The following is a 9632-nucleotide window of genomic DNA, read 5'->3' on the forward strand; positions in this document are numbered from 1 at the left end:
GCTTGTGGCTGTGCATTCACCTTCTGCCTGAAGCTGCCTACAGCTTAGGCTTGGCTTAAACGGCAGCGGTGCCTCCTCAGCGACTCCTCGGGGACTGCAGAACTGTCCTTGCACCTGACACAGCCCTGTTCTCTGTCCTGTTTCCCTCCTTTTCCAGTTTCAGCTCATGGGTGGCCTCTGCTTTCCAACCGGGTGCTGGGGCTGGAGCGATGTTTCCCTGACGCCTCTTAGGCCAAAGCCTGGTCTTACCGCGGTGAGGGGCAGCAGGCTGGCACCGCCTTACGCCCGTACGGCTCAGCAGAGGCCTTGTCCCCTGGGGAGCACCGGGCGCCCGATGTGGAGCTCTGGGACCCAATTGCCATTTGACATCCAGCTCTGATGGTGGGAGGGGAGTAAAAAACGGCCAGAACTGGAGTTTTCATGTTTTTAACCTCAGCGAAACAGCAGCCAAGGACAAGCTGGAAAACCCTGTGAGGAACCAGCTTCTGTGCGGCATCAGCCCCTTGGCCCCAGCTTGGGCCACCGGCCCCAGCGCGGGGCTCGCCGGGCCGAGGGGCCGCGGCGGGGAGCAGGGGCCGGCCCCGGGGAGCACAAGGGCCCGTTCCGGTACCGGGGCCGCTGCTCGGGGCAGAGCTGCACAGAGCCCAGGCGGCTGCAGCGGGGCCCGGCTGCCTCTGCCGGGGTCACCCCGCGACGAGGCACCGGCGGGAACCGACGGCGCGGCCGAGCCCCGGGGAGCCGCAGGCCCGGCGGCAGAGCCCGAGGCGAGGCCGCTCGCCGGGGCCGGGCCGGGCCGCGCCGCCTCCCCAGCCCCGGGGCCGCGGCCGGGCGGGGCGCGGGGCGGACCGGGAAGCGGCCGCCGCTCCGCCCCCGCCCGCTCTGTCCTTCCGCGTTGGCGCGGCGCTGCCCGGGCCCCGGTATAAAGCGGCGGCCGCCGCCCGGCCCGGCCCGGCCCCATGGCGACGCGGCGGCGGCCCCTCGGCGACAGCCCGGTAAGCGCGGGCGGGGGGCGGCTTGGGGGCGGGGGGCCCGGCCTGACCCGGCCCGCCGCGGCCTGGCCCTGGCGGGGCCCCGTAGAGGCCGGGCCCGGGGCGGCGGCCGGGCCCGCTGCTAACGCCCGTCTCGGCCCGCAGGTCCGGGGCGCGAGCGGAGGCCCGGAGACCCCCGCGGGGAGCCGTGAGCGCGGGCAGCGGCCCCGCCGCGCCGGGCGGGCCTGAGGCGCTGCCGGAGGCGCTGGCGGCCGCGTCCCGGCCCGCGGGGAGGATGAACGCGGAGCCGCCCCGGGAGGCGGCCGGCCCCGGGCGGGAGCCCTGCGGCGGCGCCGAGATGCAGCTGAAGGTGGATTTCTTCCGCAAGCTGGGCTACTCCTCGGAGGAGATCCACGTCGTGCTGCAGAAGCTCGGCCTGAACGCCGACACCAACACGGTGCTGGGGGAGCTGGTGAAGCACGGCCCGGCCGAGCGGGAGGGCGCCGAGGCCCCGCCGGAGGCCAAGGAGGCCCCGCTGGTCCCGCGGGGGGGGGCGGCGAACAAGCCCCCCGCGCCCACGCCAGCCCCGGAGGAGCCGGAGAGCGAGAACCTGAAGCCCATCGTCATCGATGGCAGCAACGTGGCCATGAGGTGCGCGGGGGGCTCGGGGCGGGTTGGCCGTGGGGGCCCTGCGGGAGCTCTGGCCGGGAGCTCGGAGCCCCACAAACCCGGGGGGGTTCTCTCCGCCAGCAGCTACCGCTGGGTGCCCGGGTAGTGGCTGGTAATATTTTCCAAGGCACCTCACCAGCCTGCGCCGCTCTCACGAGGGCGAGTGTCGCGTTCGCACGCACGGTCGGGCCTCTCCCGCCCCTGCTCTCTGCCAGCCCTCGCCAGCGGGCGCGGGGCTCTGCCAGGAGCGGGCACCCTTCCTGCGAAATCCAGACGCTTCCCCCCCCTCCTGAGCTCGGAGGCGGCTAACTGAAGGTACACTGTCCTCTTACCTAATGGCTTCATGTGAGTCTCTGCAGCAGGAAGTTGCTCAATAAATAATTACAGGTTTAATTAGAGAACACTCTGTAATACGGAGCCATCTCCTGCACTGGAGACCGGTCTCCAAATTGTGACTTGTATTCTGGTTAAATTTCCATCCAGTGTAGAGAGCGGATGAGGCGTCGAAGGGGCACTCGGGCCCCACGTGTCACCGAGGCGGGGCTGCCCCTCGCCCTCGCACCGGGTGCTGGTGGCGCAGGCGCTGCCGAAGCCGCTTGGGTGGCAGCAGTGACCTGGGGGTGCAGGAGCCCTCGTATCCATGGAGCACCCAGGAGCTCTGGGTTGGGTATTTATTGCCTTGATGTCCCTGCTTTCACCTCGGCTTGTGGCCCCACGATGGCGAGCGTGGCCTGCCCGCCCCCCCGCCCCGCTGCTGCCCTCCCCACCCCTCCGCAGCGGGGTCTGGGCTCTGTGAGGTTAATGCACCAGATTTCTGGTTCGGGCTCAGTCGTGGCAGTCTGAAAGCAAGCTTCCTTCACTGCCCTTCAGCTTAAGGGGGCTCGGAGGGTCTGTTTGTATACACAGACTTTATTACAAAAACTAAACCTGGCTGCAGCCAGAGCTGCTGCCTGCGCTCCTGCAGGCTTTGTCTGAGGGGAGAGCACTGCGTGGAGATTTGTTTCCAGGTGTAGAGTTTTCTAAGCTGTGGCTGACAGTTCTGAGAACAGGGCAGTTCTGAGAAAAGATGGGGTACAGTCTGCTGGGCGGCCTGCGAGCAGCCTGCGAGTCCCGGGGCAACCAGGGAATTCTGATGGTGATTGAGCGGGGCCAGTGACCTCGGTGTCTGCAGGGGGGCACAGCCCCGGTCCCGGGGCTCTTCAGCGGCTGTGCAGTCACTTGAGGAAAATGGCCCATTGTGAGCCCTGAGCTGATAAGTGTGACTCTTGCAGTGAAGTTTACCTTAGATAAGTGCTCAGGCTTAAACAGCAGAATTGGTTGGGGCTTTTGAATGAGGAGCCTCTTACCCATGGAAGTGATCCCAAAAAGTGCAGGAGGGATCACAGCAAATGTGACTCAGGGCAGGCCAGGCGGTAATAGCGCTGCCAATAGGACAGAGTTTGACATGAGAAAAGCAGTTTGGCTTTTTTAAGCAATTTGCTAGAAGGGGAATTCCATTCTGAAACTTCCTGTATTGATGGTGTGATGTTCCCTGCTGATTCATTTGCAGTGTGTACAGCGGCCTCCCTGAGCAGCTCTTGACAAACATATGCAAATCATAGTGGAAATTAGCTTTTACTTCCTTCTAAGGGAATTTTTTCTTGGCTGCTGCCAAATCAGATCAGCCCAAATAGCTACCCTCTGTAGATTTGAGATTGGTAGCAGGGACTCAAAAACAAGACAAAAAAATCTCTGCTTTTCTCATTTATCTCTAAAAGATTATAGTAAGCTGTGTCTGGCTGTCTATAGCAAAACCAGTCTGATACTGGGGAAGAATTTTAGAGCATCTTTCTTCTGATTGTTAATATCAGCCTTTCTGTAATTTAGGATTCTTAACGCAGGTACGCTGGGTGTCTCTCTAGGTGTTAGTTTTGTTGCTAAATGTATAGTTTTAGAATAAATATTTTGGTACAACTCTTCAGTTTTCTTAATAGCTTCAGAGAAGGGCGAGGATGGGAGGAGAAGTAAAGCTTCTTTCTAGTGGTGCTACAGAAATAGTGCTGCTTAAAACCTCTGCTGGGATGTAAGCTCTTCACTAATTACTTCATGGAGGAGTTGGCTGGCAGGCTAAGTGGTGGTCAGAGCTGAAGTGTCATTCAAGTGTAGATGGGAAGAGTAAGACTTGGGGCAGGGGTAGTACCCAGGTGGGGAAAATCTCACTGAATTATGAGACCAGTTATCTCCAGTATAGTACCTGTTACCGGAGTGTTGTCATGAAGCGCAGGCTGCTGAGATCCTCAGAATGGCAAGTCGGGCTGTGATGCAGAAATGTTGAAATCCTGCCAGAACAATTATCAACAGAAGAGCTGATTACACTGTAAATACTGGCACTTGTAAAACAGGAGTGGTAGTTTCCTCTTAGAAGTTCTGGAAACTTATTGATATGACCTAATAAAGAATTAAGAAGCAGCTTTTTGTGCGGGTACGCAGCTTCTGCTGTTGTCAAGCTTTGTTCTCAAACTGCCAAGTGCTGTTCAGAGGTTTGGCACTGACCCTGTTAACAGGAGATGGGGCTGTTTTGTGCAAATAGTGCATTTGTAACTGACTTTTTGGGCCATAATACCACAAAGAAGCATTTTCCTCAGTGCTGATGTCCTTGAGGTAAGAGTGCATAAAATGTCTTGTTTTTCTTAAGCTATCAGAATAACTTCACAAGCAGAACACCTCGTGAGGGCACAGTTTACGCTGGCAGAGGTTGGCCGCTGGCACTAGCTGGCAGAATAGGACGAAGGGTGTTCAAGATCACATTGTACTCAGGGCTAAAAATAAAGACCTGGAGTCCAGAGTTGAAGCAAAGGCTTTGTTGGGAGCAGCTGCAACAGTTACAGCTGCTTTCTCCCTTGAGGGGAGGATTTGGGTGTTCACTGGTATGCGGAGGTGCTAAAAGCAACAGTCATTCTGTGAAGATCTTGGTGCCCAGCGACCAATACTGACTGTGCTGCTCTTAACACTTCTCCCCTGAAGGTTGCCTGCATTGCTGGATCCATTTGCTTAGTGTATTGCCTGACTAGTCTGTGCATAACCTGAATATTGAAATCCTTAATTTTCTTCGATGCAGCCATGGAAATAAAGAAGTGTTCTCCTGCCGGGGTATCCTTCTGGCTGTCCAGTGGTTTTGGGACAGGGGACACAAGGACATTACAGTCTTTGTGCCATCTTGGAGGAAGGAGCAGCCACGACCAGATGTACTTATAACAGGTGTGGAAATATGAAAACCAAAAGTAGCTTTTCAGGCTTACTGCTTTGTCACTTAATGAGCTTGCAAAGTCTGGCTAGTTCAGTAATTAACTTATGAATGGAAGATCTGAGCAGTAGGAGATCCAGTAAGCTGAGCTGACCAGTGAGAATTAGTCATTAATGTTTCCCCTAAGCAAGTTCTTGCCTGGATCAGTTGGAATAAGCCAGAAAACACAGAATGTAATACTGCTGTGCTTCCTAACTTGCTGTCTTTTAGTACTTGAATTTTTTCCTCTTTCAGGGACACACCTTCGTGCTATGTATTTGACACTGTAGACTGTACAGAATTTCTACGTGCTAAAAGTTAAAGCTTGATGGGAATTTAGTCAGAATTATTCAAATTGAGGGGAGTTTGCTCTGAACTTGCAAACAGCTGAGATTTCTAAGTAACTCAACCCAGAAATCTATGCATGGAGCATGGCACTATGAAAGATACTCCCTGCCAGTCTTAAATGCAAGTTGTGCTTTTGATGCAGAGGATGATGTGGATGGGACTTGCTGTGTTACTGCAGGCTCTGTGGGGTGCTGAGTGCTCTCGGGTGCCCCGTGGGCACTGGGGCTGGGGATCCACCTCTGACAGCCTGGAGGATGGTGTAAGAGATGAGAATACAGCCTGGGCTGTGGAGAGATGAAACCACTTTATGTGAACTCTGTCGTTTATTTATAATGTTACTTTATTTGTGCAAAAAGGCCTTTGGGCTGTGTGAGTGTGTTCACAGTTGTGTTTGTTCTAGACCAGTACATTCTCCGTGACCTTGAAAAGAAGAAAATTCTGGTCTTCACTCCTTCCAGGCGGGTTGGAGGCAAGCGTGTTGTCTGTTATGATGATCGATTCATTGTGAAACTGGCACATGAGTCGGATGGCATTGTGGTTTCTAACGATACTTATCGGGACCTGCAGAATGAGCGTCCTGAGTGGAAGAAATTCATCGAGGAGCGCCTGCTGATGTATTCCTTTGTTAACGACAAGTATGTTCCCATTCTTCCTTTGCTTTTAAAAAAGATCAGTGTGAGCATGCTGTCTTGTTTTGATGAAGCAATAGCAAGTGATGTGTGAAAAGAGCAAAATGCTGGTATGGAATGAAAAAAGAAAAACCTGTAGAGATTTTTTTTTTTTGTAGAAGAAAGTGTGGTGGGAAGAACTGCCCAGCTGTGGTGAGGTACGAAGGCATAAGGAATTGGAGTCTCCTCAGTAGCTGTTCATGGCTTGGAGCGAGGAGCTCTGCTGTAGTGGAGCTCCTAGGAGAGCTCCAGGGCTCGATTTCCTCACAGGACAATCATTAGCAGGCCCAGCAGCAAGTACTAGTTCTGGTCAGCAGCAGAGCACAAAACCTCTCCTGTGCCCGAAGTGAAGCGTTTTGTGGCGGCCTTTACCAGGTGGCGGGAGGGTTATCTCTGTGCTCAAGGGGGATCTCTGCACTTTTTGGGGCTCAGGTAGCTTTTAATCTTCAATGAAATGGGAGACTGCAAGAAGAAATGAAACCCTGACTCAAAGTGAACTGCTCCTGATGGAGGCTTATTTTTCTTTAGGTTTATGCCTCCAGATGATCCCTTAGGGCGGCATGGCCCCAGCCTGGATAACTTTCTCAGAAAGAAGCCTGTGGTGCCAGAACACAAGAAACAGCAGTGCCCTTACGGTAAGACCTGCCTTCTGAACGTGAAGACCGAGGTGTCTGTGCAAGTGTAATTCATATATTTAGTAAAATTCAGCTGGTCATTCCAGGCTCATCCCATGCTCTGCTTTTCCTTGCAGGGAAGAAATGCACTTATGGAATTAAGTGTAAATTCTACCACCCCGAAAGGATCAATCAGCCCCAGCGCTCGTTAGCTGATGAACTCCGAGCCAATGCAAGGTTGTCTCCTACCAGAAGTACCAGTGCCAAGGAGGAGAAAAAGGGCAAAAGAGGTTCCCAGGCAGAGCTCTTGTGCTCTGTGCCCACAGAGAGTGATAAAAGCTCTTTGCAGAAGGTCTCTGCGGAGAGGAAAAGCTTGACACACAAAGCAAAGCCCAGCGATGTTGCGCTTCAGGTCAAAGGCTGTGTGTCAGGCGCTGTCCTGCCCAACAGCGGGAGCCACAGGCCCTCAGACAGGTACCAGCAGCCTCACATGGACTCTCTGTCTTACATCTCTCAGGAGCACCTCGACTCGGGCATCGGGTCTCTGGAGAACCAGCTGTCTGACATGTGGCCTTACAGATCTGCCGGTCACTGTGACCATTCCCATGCTGACCCGGTGGCCGTCTGCACCTGTGGCAGGCAGAGACCCGTCTACCCACATTCTCCCAGCTTAGAGCAAAATGGTCTGGTCTCTTACAAGCATGGTTCCCACAAATCTTCTTCCTCCGGTGCTAGCTTCTTGCAGTATAGCCCCGAGATGTCTCACTCAGGACCACCTCACTCTTTCTCAGGCTACGGAGTGCCTGTGCACCCCGCTAGCGCCGGGCAGTACAGTCTGCCCAGTGACTACGGTGCCCCTGCGCCCCATTCCCGCGACTACTGGTCAGAGCCGTACCCGGTGCCGCCCCAGGTGCGATCTGCCAGCGCACGGGACCCGCGTTCAGTGCCCAGAGCCCCGGGGCCTGCCTACGCCGACTCCTGCCAGTGGGCTCTCTCCGACCAGTTTGCGGAGGAGCGGGCCAGCGTGCACGTCAAGCTGTGTGGCATATTCCACCCCCATTTAGTCGATGCTGTGATGAGCCGTTTCCCTCGGCTTCTGGACCCCCAGAGGCTAGCTGCAGAGATTCTGACGTACAAGTCTCAGAACCCTGGGGTCTGAGGCGGGTGCGAGGGCGGCCGGGTGTGGGAGAGGCGCGGTGTTTGCACCATAGATGCCTTCTGAGGGCTCCTCCTTATTCCTTGGAAATACCAGGCTCCGGCTGGAGGCTGGATACCAGATATGGTGGGCTCGCAGCAAATTCTGGTCTAGACATGTGTCCCTCGGAGAGGTGAGAGCACCCTGGGGTCCCCTCTGCCCCAGAGGCTGTTGAAGAGGTTCCGGGTGCTGAACAGAAGAGGCTGCAGCTTCGGAGCAGGATTTTTCCTTTGGGCTTGTGTGGTGAGTCAGGCACACCCTAAACTCCTGCAGTTGTTGAGAACCAAACGTGACCTTACTCCCCTCATTCGACTGTTTTGAGATGGCTTAGTGTGTTACCAGGCGTGTGGCGGGGGGACTCTGGGGGGCTTGGGGAAGAGCAGGGGGAGCTGCCTCTGCAGTGGCGTGAGGCTTGTTTGTGAAGACTGAAGTGCATTGTCAGGGCTGTTCCTAGCTCTTAACTAGGCCTCTTTGCTAAACCCTGCCATGCAGATCTGTGGAAAACATCAGATTATAGATCTAGTACAAAGCTAGGGTTAGCTGACTTCAGTTTGGTTTTATTGGTGCACTTCTGTAACGATGCTTGCCATACCCCTCCCGCTTAAGCTCCCCCTCCTGAGATGGTCATTCTCCAGTCCGTACCACAAGTGCTTAGCCAGCTGCTCAGCTCCCAGAGATAAGAGGAGCTAGGGGTGCAGTCCTGTCCTGGGATGAGGCCTGATGCTGCTCCCAAGCTACGTGCGAGTTGTGTTTGGAAAATGCTGTTGTTGGAGCGTGTGGGTGCCGCTCTCGATGGGCTCCAAAGCACTGCCCCTGCCTGGTGACTGTCTTGGGTGTCTCTGCACAGCGCTGCCCAGGAGGACTTAGGATGTTGTTTGTGCCTTTTGTTTTCCAACAGCAATAGCTCTGAGCATTCAGTAAAACAGCTGCAGTCCTGTCTGGACTGCTGCCAGTACTGTTCCTGAGGAATCCTTAATATTTTTCTCTGTAAAGCTGTTGCTTCATCTTCTTTACTAATGTTTCCCTGTCCCCTTCAGCTTCCTCAGACTATAGCAGCATCCAAAAATGTAGAGTAAGACTTACTTGGCAAGACTGTTCCCCTTTTCCCTCTTACTCAGTAAGATGTTTTTTACTGTAGATACTGTAACAGATTTTAAATATGCAAAACCAATTGCTGTAGTAATTGGTTCTGGTCCTGGAATTTCATTGTGCTCAGGACACAAAGGTGTTTCTTGCACTTGCAGGCCAGAAGCAGTTGATTTGTTGATACACATTGTATCTGTGTTTTTCGTTATGTTTTTTTAAATATGTCCATCTTGTGGTTAAACCAAGGTTGTTGAGTGGCAACTTATGAAGGGGAGCGTGGAACACAGCTGTCGGAGAACCCTCCTCAGGAAGGGTTTTGTCTGTTGCTGTTCTTCCCTCTGACTGTCCAAGGAGTGACTTGCCCAGACTGGCACCATGTGCCATGAAAACCACAGGGACACAGAAACCTGTATCCTGGTTAATTATGATACATTACAAATTAGTAATGTTTCATGTTAGTAAGCAAAATGCTTCTTAATTTTAAGTAACCTGATACTTTGCATATTTGTAAATTACAGGAAAAATGGTTTTTAATGTTATTGTCCAGCAACTTGCTGCTTGATGCTGTTTTTAATTAGTACTATTCTTGACTCAGCCATTGTGTTACTTGGCGTGGTGTGTTTTGTTTTTCTGGTGGAAGGCTGATATATGCTGCTTCTCTTGCAATCAGAAGATTAACATTTTATACTCACAAGCTGACATTTTACTGAACTTTCTGTATTATTATGCAGTGTATAGTTTATGTACTGAATGGAGGCAGCCGTGTGAAAGCCATGGCAAAGTAAGAACTTGTGTTACATAAATAAAAACTACTGAGTTGAA

General features: G+C 53.7%; 1 protein-coding gene across 1 annotated transcript; it reads left to right on the forward strand.

The window, feature by feature from the left end:
* The first annotated feature begins 1138 nt into the window (after window positions 1-1138).
* On the forward strand, window positions 1139-9632 carry ZC3H12A (zinc finger CCCH-type containing 12A). Its single transcript, XM_074894592.1, has 5 exons — window positions 1139-1619; window positions 4735-4874; window positions 5648-5882; window positions 6444-6550; window positions 6667-9632. The coding sequence occupies exons 1-5, from the start codon at window positions 1264-1266 to the stop codon at window positions 7686-7688; spliced, it is 1860 nt and encodes a 619-aa protein (XP_074750693.1). The 5' UTR covers window positions 1139-1263; the 3' UTR covers window positions 7689-9632.

Source organism: Strix uralensis, chromosome 25 (assembly GCF_047716275.1).
Source record: "Strix uralensis isolate ZFMK-TIS-50842 chromosome 25, bStrUra1, whole genome shotgun sequence".
Lineage (NCBI taxonomy): Eukaryota > Metazoa > Chordata > Aves > Strigiformes > Strigidae > Strix > Strix uralensis.

Coding starts and splice junctions, on each gene's coding strand:
- ZC3H12A (XM_074894592.1), top strand. CDS start 1,264: ATGAACGCGGAGCCGCCCCGGGAGGCGGCCGGCCCCGGGCGGGAGCCC. Junction 4,875..5,647: donor ACCAGATGTACTTATAACAG/GTGTGGAAATAT, acceptor TGTTTGTTCTAG/ACCAGTACATTCTCCGTGAC. Junction 6,551..6,666: donor GAAACAGCAGTGCCCTTACG/GTAAGACCTGCC, acceptor TTTTCCTTGCAG/GGAAGAAATGCACTTATGGA.